Consider the following 12594-nt stretch of genomic DNA (forward strand, 5'->3'; position numbering starts at 1 on the left):
TTTGATGGCTGTCATTTGCCAAAAGGAAGACAAATCATGGAGTATCAATCTCCCTCCTTTATGTGTATGCTATACAAGATTAACTTTCTATTTTGCCTTATGTTCATAGTTTTAGGTGATTTATAAGTGTTCTAAAAGCCACTTGTAGAATCAAAATCAAGTCAACCTGTTATGTTTGACTTACACCACTTGAGAGCTGTCCTCCAGCTTTTGCATGTAGTATATCTGGAGTGTCTACAACAGAGGTGAACTTTGAAACTCTTTCTTCATGCCCTCGCTTATATTCTACCTGAGGGAGAGAAATATAAAATACATATTACAAACAATAAGCAGAAGATAAGCATTTTCTATCAGAAGATGTCAAGATAAAAGGAGCAACAGCAGTCATGACACTTCCTAATATTTATACTAGATGTATGATTAAAATATTATGAGAATAGTCATTAATAACCCAAACCACTACAGTCATACTGCAGTAACAATACAGACTGTTTGCAGAAAACAATACAATTTATTAAAATAATTTCTATAGGATTAATTTGATCTTTTGCAGATGAATAGTTGTTTTAATAAATAAGTACTTTTTCTGGGCATATATCTAAATCAGCTTTTACATACACTATATTCAATATTCCAGTAATTTTATTAAATATTATGGTATTTAACTTCAAATAATAAAAAAGCAGAAAATGTCAGATGTAAATACATATATTAATAAAGCCATAAAGTGAAAATATAGGTAATGAATTAAGTACACATTTTAGAGTGATTCACAATCTGTCAGGTTGTGATAAATTACAGCAAATGTTGCCACATCTCTCAGGAAATACCTATATTGTTATTTATCCTGTATGATTGTCTTCCCAAGCCAAGTAGTTGTTAACCCTGTTTTTTGCATCCTGATAAACTTTTCTCACTTTGTGGAATTAATAGTACAACAAATATTCATCAAAGAACCTGCTGTTTATAGAGAATGGCTGAAAACCAGGATTCTCCAAATTCAGAAGTGTAACATACAATTTAAAAACCTGTGACTTACATTACTGCTCAGTTGGGTGGCTCTCTTAGCAACCTGATAACCTGGAGTGATCATAGCAGGAAAGCTGCCTTTGCCTCTCCATGGCTCATATTCTTCTGTATATTGAAACTAGAAAATGAACATTTTTGGTTTTGTTGTTACAAAATAACCCACTGCAGTTTAATGTGATTTCTCTTTTAATAACCACTTCCTAAAGGTTTGTTTCACTTTTATTCAGAAGTCAACAAATTAAAGAACTTGCAAGTTTGTTAGATAGAAATACTTTCTACACACAAGACATTCCCCATTCACATAAGTTATCCCCCATTGACTGGCTATGTTCACTGAGACACAAAGTCATTCTCTGGCTAGAGACAGTCAGTCATAATTCAGGAGTTATTTTTATCAGTCATAAAAAAATCTTCAATGAAAAGCCTGCTTTATGGAAAATAACACACATTTTCCATCATCAGTTCTGTTCTACTGAAGGCAACACCACTGCCTGATAGATCAGGATATAATTAAGGTCACCTCAGATATTATTGGGCAGTAGTTGAAGAGCTTCTCAATTACATAAATATATAAAGGTATGATTTCCAGGATGGGCAATAGCATGGTCATGTGACTTTAATCACTTACATGGTTAAGCATTGTTATTGACAGAAGTGAACATGTCAGTTTCTCCTTTGATGCCATTTTACTTGCAAGTCCTCAGAATCTGACAGCCTATGAAAATAAAGCCATTCCAAACATCATCCCACTTACATCACTCAGAGTCTTCTGTGCCTGTGTTATCCTGACCATCTCAGGATCTGGGATAGTTCCTGAGTACCATGATTTTCCCTCCTCATAGGCAGCATAGTAAGCATTCTATAAAACAAAAATTAAATAACTATCAATCTTCACCCATGTTTTCATACACAACCAGTTCATGTGGCAAGAAAAAGCAAACACACACAATGCTGTGGAAATGAAATTTACTATCTGCAGATGTACAGCACAAGGCCTACACATGTCTTCAGAATACCAGGGCAGAGACTGTATAACAGGAACTGATACCAAGATGTCAGGATCTAGGATCGCAGAGTGACAGTCAAATAATTCCCCTGGGAATCAGAGCACTGGTCCTGAAGCTTCAGTGTCAGTAGAAAGAAGAAACGTTGAGTACAACTATGCATGCAGAATCCAAACAGCTAACAGTATAGATACACCCTTGCTTACTCACCTTGTGATTCTTGCACCCTAAGCTATAATCAAGCTATGATGCCTTGAAAAGTTTAGCCAAATGAGAAGCAATGGCTTTTTTAGCATCCAAATTCTGTGAGTAAAAGCCTAAAAGTCAGGATTGCCAAGGCCAGTCTTTGCTATGATGCTTGAAAAGTTTAGCCAAATGAGAAGCAATGGCTTTTTTTAGCATCCAAATTCTGTGAGTAAAAGCCTAAAAGTCAGGATTGCCAAGGCCAGTCTTTGGTCTTTTGAAGGCTAGAGGCTTGGAGACTAGAGGAGTATTTCTTACCTGGGTGGCCAGTTGTTGGGCTTTATAGGCAGTTTCAATTTCTCTGGACCTTACATCCCATTGAAAGACTGATTTGAATTCTTCAGCCTTTTCTCGATATTTTATCTAAAAAACAATGGACTTGGTATTAGAACTTTTTAAGCACAGACTACGACTGTCCCCTCTCTTAGGAGAAGAATGAGAAGGGAGAGAAACAAGATGAATATAGTCTCTTAGCCTGCACAAACTGCAGTGACAAAAGGAGAGAAACACAAGACAAAACAACAAAAACAGGGAAGTCCCCACCCTAACAAATCCACTTTCAGTGCCTGCTAGTTTTGGCTGCACTTCAAACGAGTTTAAAGGAGGGCTACTGCCAAAATCACCTCTGGCCCAACAAAGTGACCCTGCTCCTTGTTTCTCACACACATTATCACCACCAGACAGGTGGCTATTGGGGAAACTGGATCTGGGAATTAGTGTGCAGGCTCTTGCCGTGTTAGCTCCTTCACCTGCCTCACTGCAAAACCCATCAGTACCAACACAAGAGAAGCAGAGGAACTACGTGACTTCACAGAACTAATTCTCTGGGTGGCAGCATAAACAGGACTCAGTTTAAGATTGTTTATTCTACTCATGTCTACCTGTGTCTTTGCATTAGATCTCAGACTGCTACAGATCAGCCTAGTTTTCAGTGCCAACTAACAACTTCACCCTGAAGACACATTTATACATGATATGAATGCAGAAACCAAGGGACTATGACAAGCACACCAGACCCACCAAATGCCCACAGTCCACAAGAAAATACTTTCTGAGAACTTGCAGCTCTCCATCTCTTCCTCCTTCTCCCTCTTTAGACCAACACTGCTTACACTCTGTTAATGTACCAAAAGGCCATATAGCCCATTTATGCCATGCAAAGACTACATAAGTGCTTCCTTCAAACCACCCATTCTTGGCAAAGAAATTTTCATGGAAGTGAAAAATACATTTAGCCCTGAGGTCAAGACTCTAGCCTCAAATCCACATCCAGCTTCTACCTAAGATTTCTGCTATTATGTGAGCTGCACATCTGTAAAGGAGCAGCATGTTAGACCTGAAATTTTGCATGAAGTTCTGAAAGAACAATTTTATCCTTAGATAATACTTTTTGGGGAAACAATCTATGAGGATTGAAATTCCTAAGCAGAACATATCAATGCAGCATTGGATAAAAGAACTATTACTGGTGGGCAATATTCAACTCTCATATTTCCCTGCACAGTGTCCATGAAGCATCATGACTGCATATATATATAAATGACTACGAAATTTAGTTTTGAGTCATAGCATTTTACTACCATTGCTTTTATGATGACACCATACAGAAATCCAACTGAAATCATAGTGCTGTTATGCAAATCACTCTATAGATATGAAAAATCAGCCCGTGTCCTAAAGAGTGCAAAATCTAAACTGACTAGACAGAAAAATCACTGAGCATGTGTACTATTATTCTCCTTTTATAAATTAAATACAAAGGTACTGAGAGATGATTTGTCTGCTCACACAGAAATTCTGTGCAGAAGGAGTGAGCTGAATTTTTATCTCTGCATTTGAGTCAGTGTCTCAACGTAAGACTTACATGAGAAAATCCTGTTAAGACTGAAGAAACATGTTACATTTTCTGCATAAGAAATTTTCCCTAAAAACTCTCAACAAACTCTTGTAGCAATTGAAACCTTTTTCCAAGTTAACATTATTGTATACATTTACCAATGACATTTTTTTTCTGCACTCAACATTTCTGCAGAAGTACTCCCTTTAAGTAAGCACTGCAGAATTAACTTCTTTACTACCCTTATCAATTTCTTCTCTGGAGCAGCTTATTATGTGATTGAAAAGGACAGAAGGTGCTTTAGGTGTAAGAAACAAGGGAAAGTGATCTTTGAGCTATAATCTGTCTGGCCTGTATATTCACATGCACTGGAAGTATCAGAGTCTCATGTCACTGCCTAAAAACAGAAATAGAAGCTGCAGTAATCTCAAACTCATTCCTGACCAGATCTGTCACATACAGTTTAAAGTAAGTGTGAGAGTCACTGCTGAAATAGTTACTGCCTATGATACTGCAAAAACTGGGGCCTAAGAATACTATACAAGAATGACAAAGGACAGTGTGTCATAAAGGCTATTAAGGTACATCAAGTTTGTGCAGATAATACAGACCATCAGAATGAATTTAATACACTACAATATGAAAAAAACAAAACAAAACAATTTTCTTCCTTATTTTAATGATGGCTAACCACACTGAAACATTGGTTTACTTACTAAATGTAGTCATACCATGAATAGTACTATTTTAGAGTATCAAGAGACATGACACTCAAGAAAACAGTATTACACATGGAAGTGAGACAGCTATCAATTATTGGCTATTTCTGTGTTTCTCATTCAATGACATTCTTAGAAATGCAAGTTTGAAACAAATGGATCTGGAGGAAAACAATGCAAGACAGAAAAGAATAGCACTTGAACAGAAGACTTTGAGCACCCCTAGAGGTTTGCCAGGGCACAGCAGCCTTTCAGAGGATAGATGCAGTTAGAAGGGAAAGGAAAGCTAGTCTGTCCTGAACGATTTAGCAAAACATGCTTACATCCTACTGAGACAGAATTTATTGTTTGTTCCGTGTCCTTTAGTATCAGTTTCAGAAGATATCCTAAAACAAACCGGTAATTCTTGTTTCAGCTGGCTGTGTAAGCCCCCATGATCTAGCTGCTCAGTTTACATAGCTCTGAGCAGTCTCTCCCCCAGTTTCTGTGAACACTTCCACAGAGATTACCAAACATAGCAGGTGAAAAACTGCTATCCATATTTCTTTCTGAAAGCAAAAGCAAATTTAGATCTAACCTTGCTTTCTTATGAATGGATGTAGTTTTAAAATTAAGACTCAAACCCAGGCTGAGATCTTCCCTCTCTAAAAAAACCACAGGAGAATAAATAAAGAATACATATCTCCATTATATAAAGAATGTTTCTAAAACAAGACTCGAATATGATATAAGAATGTAAAACAAAGCTACATTTAGCCCTCAAGTTTCTTACCTCACTTACCACTTCCGACAGTTTTTTTGCATTTGTATTTATTGGTGTGTCAAACACACTTGTGAAGGCATTGTTTTTTGGATTATGCCTAAAAAGGAGAAGTATTAAAGCGTATTAGGAATGTACCAGACAGCCCACCAGAAAGGTTCTCTTTGAGCAATCAAAAAAACACAATAGCAGCCTCCCCACCTCCCTACAGAACTTTTTCCCCACTCACACACAGATCTCAGATTACATTCAAGTTATTATTGTATGGAGTAGGTGCCTAGAGCAAAATTAATTTTAATGATCGTCATATCAATGCTGTGTTTCTAATAACAAAAGAGAATAATAGAATAAAAAACAACTGTCATCTCTCTTTTTTCTGCTGACAAATTTGACAGGAATTGATCATTATAAAATAAAAACTTCCTAGAACAAACCAACTCCAAAATCTGCATTTTACACATTCTCCTGATGATTAGCTCAACTTTGTTAACTCTTAACTGCTGATTTGGAAAGCTCTGGATTCTATGGTTGGGTTTATTTGCTTCCCACAATACTGAAATGGAACTTAATTCAGTATTTTTTAACACACTGGACAAATGAGGAAGCTTTAGACACAGTAACAGGATTTTCCCATCATTTGTTATTCATGTAAATCCAAAGATATGCATGAAGGCACTAACAATGAATAATTTCACATCACACTTGGGACCAGGCTGAATCCAACTGGTGATCTTCTATTACATTAAAATTACCTAGCATTTTAAACCTTTAATTTAAAAAAAGAAAAAGAAATACACTTACGCTTGACAATAAGGCTTTTTCTCATGGCTAACAAAGTTGTTTACTGTTAACATCATCTTGCATATTTCACAGTGAAAACAGGCTTTATGCCATGTCTGCAAATACCACAAAACAGAGAACAGATATGATTTGTATTTCATTGTTATTAACTTAATTTTTAATTATTAGTATGGATCCTTAAGATTCATAAATTTGAAGAATCCTTCTTCAAAGATATGCCTATTGTAAGTCATTTCAGTCCTGAACCCAGTTATAAGTATAGAACTTTTGGAACCAAGAGATTTGCACTGTGTTTAAAGTGCCAATCCATACATTTATTATAGTCCAAAATAATAAAGAAAGAGCACTGACCTGATCTATACAGTTAATCTTCTCAGCAGGGTAAACCCCATAGCCACATCTAGCACATGGCTGCACATTCATCTTGAAATCCACAGAGTGAAAAAATATATAGGTTTATACAAAAGGTTCAAAGAATATAAAAGTGACTTTTGGCCTGTGCAAAGCACACTCTAGACACTCCAGTCAAGGCCTTTTGCTGTGGTCAATGGCTCCCATTAAAGCTCTGAATTGAAGTCTGTTGCTCCGTTTGCTGACCTTCTGTTTCAAAGTCAGCTGCAGGCTGGCTTTTAAAGCTGCCAGTTAGTAAGAGCAGTTATTTTGGCAACTGTGTCAGTGCATAAGGGAGGGCAGCAATAACTTTCTCTAAATAGAAGAATGAACTCACGAAACAAATCATGTCCATGTGAATATTAGCATCTGATCATTTAGTATTTCAGTTTTGCTGTAAAGTCAGTTGTCATTAAAAATCTGCTCACTGATACACAGCAAATGACTACACAGAGACTACTTTGTGTTTAAGAACAGCTTGATATTAGGAGGTACCACCAGAGACACAGGCAAGAAATGGTTTTGGAGATTTCTGGCCCTTTGTTATTCTAGAAGAGGTACACTGCCATTGTCCCAGACAAGTCATTATTTTTATCCTTGGTGCCAGCTCAGTTTCTTCTTTTATATTATGAGCAACATGGCACTGTACAACTCATTTCTCACCTATTTCTGTTTCATCACCCTACTGCTCCATCACCAGGTGTAGGAAGACACACAGTTAAATGGACAGAGCTTCTTATCTCAAAGAATTCTAAACACGATGGATACAAAACCAAACATCTGTCTCCTACAGGAAAAAACTACAGAAAGGAACCATTTACTTTTGAATAGAATGAACAAAGCAGCTATTTAAGAGTGTTCACAAAGAGCAGGCTGGCATAGATCAGAATATAAAAATTTCTTAGTCAAATAATGATAAGGAATTATTACGCCTGATATGAGGGTTCAAACAAATTATTATGGTTTTGAAGTCTGAACAGAGAAGGTATTAAATTCTACCTGCCACAAATGGTCAGGATTTGAGATTTACATCTCACGTAATCATAATACCTGCAGGGTTTCATAACCCTGGCACACAGCTAAGAGTTATTTCAATGCAAGTAAAAGTCTGCATAGTTGTCCATGCATCTGTACCTCTTCTCAGCAGTCCTGGGATATTGCTAAGCACTTTTCTGTAAATTACAAACAATCAAATCAAAATAATTTCCGGCTAAACCTTCTGGGTATGCTTAGAGAGCCTCCTATTCATCTCTTTATGGAGACAGGCACTTCTGCTTAACTTATTACTACTTTTACTGAATGCTGACAATGTACTGGCACAATGTAGTGTCAGCAACTGGTGTGCTAAAAATAGGGTCTCTAATCTGAACAGCAATGGGTATGGCACAAAGTCCTGAAAACACTTGAGACCTTTCAAAGTAAGTAATTAATATCAGTATATAAAAAACATTAAAAACCAAAACTGAAAACAAAAACAATGGTCACAGAACACAGCTTCTTGTGTTACAATAACTGCCGAGTTGCCTCTTGTTACTCCCCTTGGGATGAGAAGTGATTTTATGTCAACCATGTTACATCACAAGAATATTTATCATGCACCCATCTGTGAAACAAATAATTTGGAAGTCTTCCAGTTATTTTCTCACACAGCTTTTCATCTTATCCCAGACTCCCATTCTGTTTATGCAAGTGACATATATTAGGGTCACAGTGGCCAGGCTGTCCCCTCCTTATTTAGCACTGAGCACACTACTAGCTGCTGCCTCTTTGTTGTTCATCTACTCCAAGAGCCCCTATATTGTATATTTTCTACATAGTCCTAGTTGCTTTCATAACATCTGAGTTCATGCTAAAGCCCTTGTCTCACCATTCGGCAAGAAAAAAGATGCATGATCTTCTGTCTTAGCACAGACAATACATTGGCCTTCCTGAAATGAGTTCTGAAAGCAGGACATCCCTGAATCACACATCAATATAAAGACTTGACAGCTACCGAGCACATCATCAGGTGTCGCCTGAACACTGGTAAGCTGGACAGGACTCCAGCCTGGGACATCAGGGCACACAGCCCATATGCACTGTGCACCAGAGAGCATACTACAGCTCCCCCAGAGGACTGACCATGTGTTTCTTCCAAGAAGCCTGTCAGAGAGCTAGAAGCCCTTTATTTCACAGAAAAAAAAAAATAAATAAATAAAATATTTACTTCATTTCAAGATACACAAAGTCTGTTTGTTTATTTTCACAGTGACATATATTGGCTTGGCATGAAGCCAACAAATACATTTTCCAAGTTCTCCTGCTTCTCCTAAGTTGCAGGATGTTCAAGAAGAGAAGCACGGTAAGCTACAATGCCCTGTGCAGCTATTTTCTTTCCCTGCCAAGCTACTTCTCTCACATCCATTGTGCACCAGTTCTGCTGGAGTCTATTGAAGATTTCCCCATTTCTGAGCACCTCAAAACCGTCCTGTTGCGTGGTCTGTTATTCACCACCCTGGATTAAAACTGAGTTGCTAACAGAAAAGAGAGTTTATTGAAAAACAAGCATTATATGGTCTCATTACAAAGCATGCACTGCATTTTGATCATGCAAGGAATTAAATTACAAAACCAGTGCAAGTTTGTTATCTTGACAAATCTTAGCAAGACATTTTCTCTTCAGTTAAAAGCTCATTGTGGCTTTTTTCCTCCTTTAGTAAGGCCTCATAAAGGCTCTTTGATATCAATGAAAATCTTAAAAGGCTTTACTTAACAGTAGAACCTTAATCAATGTGGCTTAAAAGTACTGCATTTACGTGTAAAGTACAAGGAGTCAGTACCTTGAAAGTGCAAATTAGTCGGAAGAAACATTGTTACCTCTCCAATCCCCTTAAATTCATTGAACTAACTGCATAGAAAATTGCATCCTGATTATGAATCAAAAAAAGCACACACATTAGTTACACAAAGTAACCTTCTCCTAACAGACATTCAAGTCAGGGCCACCTTCTCTGTCGCTCCTGAATAGCAGCTGTGCCCTTCCAGCCACACGAATAGCAGAAGCCAGACACCACAAATTACAGCAACCCTATCTTCCCTCTGTAAAAAAAAAAACAACTACAAACCACGATGCCGTTTCACCACTCAAACTGCGGGTGTCATCCACTGTCATAAGCTGCCTGCAAAAGCTCAAACACTAACCCACCATCATCATAACCTTCTCTAAATCACAGGGTTAATGAGTTAACTGGGCTCTGAGCCGTTTGTCTCAGATAGCCTCTCCATGTTAATCAAACTGAGCTTAGTAGCAAATCCAGCTTGCAAAAAAACATGGAAAAAAAGCTGGAAAAGCTGGATCAACACCAGGATCTCCCAAGACTTGAAGAAAAACCTCTAAGCCACTGCCTTCCAAAATTGTACAGCAGCTTTTTACATTTTGGTTGTTTTGAAAACAAGCAGCTGTTTTCGTTTCATGACTAAAAGGATTTGTACTTACACTTTCCCTTTATTGCCAAAATGGGGAAAACTTGAGTGTGGGGATTTTGCAAATGCTTCTAATAGAGCAAGAGAAAGAGGGAGAAGAGAGAAATAGAAAAAAAGAGTCCACAGGATAAGAAGGCATCGCTGTTACAGAGCAGAGAAAAAATTCATGAGGATGTGCTACAATTTAAACTGAAAGGTTGAATGTATATGCACAAAGCATGTGCAGCACAGCCCATGTGCATGCAAGAGCTCCAGTACCAAAATATTCCCATTTATCATGTATTATAACCTAAAAATTACCCAAGTTTAAAACCCATAAACATGAGCAACAGATCATCCCTGCCCAATTACAGAATAATCCCACCCAAACACATAAACCAAGGAGACTGAGATGCATTATTCTACAGAATTTCATAAAGTTGTGGTGTGCCAAATCACACATCACAGTCCCCATATTCCCTGCAGGGTATCAAAACCAGCCATCCTTTCTTGCAAAATATCTAAATTTCTAACAACTGTCATTTAGGACGGAACACCTCAGCAAGTTGCTCAAATCCTCCATCCTGAATGTACCCCCACACCTGCCTCCCACGTCTCAGCAAAGCCCCATCCTTGTTTTCACAGATGTTTTGCAGAAAACGACACACAATTATTAGTCCAGAGAGGCACTATTTAGCTGCCTCAAGCCTTGTAGTTTGCACCTGCAACTTACCTTCCTATTTCCCAAAGCCACTCCATTGTTGTCCTGCAGCTGTTTAAGTGATAGTTAAACACTTATTTGCTACAAGGCAAATACCCAGGCTTAATTGTTAATGTTTTTAGGAAGCAGAGTGAGTCTCCGGGAATAAGAAAAGAATGCTGATACTACAGGTATCATACTGCTGGCTCTTCCCCCTACCCAGTAACACAGACAGCCAGCTGTGCCATATTATACCTGAGAAACTGATTCCTTCCTGATCCTTCCCCAGGTAGCAATCACTTCACATCCTGAAGTAAGAAACTTTCTTCTACTATCTTTCTAATTTCTCCCTTACTCATTACTGAAAACAAGCAAAACGTTCTGAAAAATCTAGCACCTTATACTGCATGAAAACTAGTTAATCTAACATGTAGTTAAGACAAACGTTGCACCACATTGAAGAACCAACAGTTTTCTTTGTGAATGCCAGCAACTGAGAAGGGAAATAGGGGTTTCATCAACAGTTTGAGTCAGAAATTTCCCATACACAAACCCATTTCTAGATCTCTTGAAAACTGGCAAGCATCATCAGATACAATACCACTTTTTCAATAGCAATACCATGACTTGTAGAAAAAAAAGCAATTTCCAGGCCTGTTCATACAGCTGTGGGGACCAAATGACAATGGGCCACCATTTTCATCAAGGTATAGCAAGTCACAGCTGGCAAACAGCTCCTGGACTTCCTAGGCTCCCACACACATCATCAGGAAACTATAACTGTATGCCCTGAAGTTCAGGTGCCACTGCAAGTCATTGCTGCTGACAGCAGAATCTCCCTTCTCTCCTCTCCACGCATTTCCTTGAAGATCTACACATTTCTAGTATCTCTGTTGTCCATAATGACTTGTTATGGATGCTGAAGTGGTGCTGGCTTCTTGAAAAGAAGCAGCTAACAGATGGCACGAGAGGAACCATGGGATTCTGTTTGTTTGATTTTCAGAAGAAAACTCTGGCTACGTATCCAACCAACAGCTACAGGCATAACCCCAGGAAGCAGGGACCAGCCCCAGCAGCAGACATGGTGAGAGCCACCACATCATTCAGACACTCCTCCATCACATGGAAGCAGAGACCTGTCGTGAAGCAAAAGGCTGTTTGTTACCGTGCCTGTGTTTTGTGCCAATTATGAGGCAGTCACACTGAAAAATGTTGCTTTGATGTAAATCTCTTCAGGTAGTGAATGTTAAACCCCAGCCACTGCTGGGCAGGTGTATGATTTTGCAGGATTGGAGCCTGCACCCACGAGTCATTAGCAAGGCTCTGCGTTTCTTCAGCCCACGGACGGGACCGCTGGGCTTGATGCAGCAGCTGCACAGCAGGATGGCGTAATTAGCAGAGATGCAACACAGCGAATAATTGGAAAGATGAGGAAATGCCACTGAAGTTTATAGGAGGGAAAAAAAAATAAATTTCCTTAGATCTAGACAATCGCGTGTCACCATGAAACTTAAGGCTCTACTTTTCCAGGGGTACGACGGAGCGCACGTATTAAACAGCAGTAATTCCCCTGCTGCGGGGAAGCGAGGAGGGCCGGGAGGCAGCGCCTCAGCCCCCAGCCAGGGCAGCCCTCCCTTTCCCCAGCCCCTGTGCCAGGGCAGCCCTCCCTT

General features: G+C 38.7%; 1 protein-coding gene across 1 annotated transcript in view; it reads right to left on the reverse strand.

The window, feature by feature from the left end:
* The window catches only part of NRAP (nebulin-related anchoring protein), a 50277-nt gene extending 43461 nt beyond the window's left edge, over positions 1-6816 (reverse strand). The window contains exons 1-7 of the mRNA XM_010007919.1: positions 6745-6816; positions 6394-6488; positions 5605-5692; positions 2535-2639; positions 1784-1888; positions 1040-1147; positions 185-289 (exon numbers count right to left, since the gene is read on the reverse strand). Of these exons, the coding sequence (XP_010006221.1) occupies positions 185-289; positions 1040-1147; positions 1784-1888; positions 2535-2639; positions 5605-5692; positions 6394-6488; positions 6745-6816 (678 nt within the window). The remainder of the gene's footprint in view (positions 1-184; positions 290-1039; positions 1148-1783; positions 1889-2534; positions 2640-5604; positions 5693-6393; positions 6489-6744) is intronic.
* Between the last annotated feature and the right edge of the window lie 5778 nt (positions 6817-12594).

Source organism: Chaetura pelagica, unplaced genomic scaffold (assembly GCF_000747805.2).
Source record: "Chaetura pelagica isolate M959 unplaced genomic scaffold, ChaPel_1.0 scaffold531, whole genome shotgun sequence".
Classification (NCBI taxonomy): domain Eukaryota; kingdom Metazoa; phylum Chordata; class Aves; order Apodiformes; family Apodidae; genus Chaetura; species Chaetura pelagica.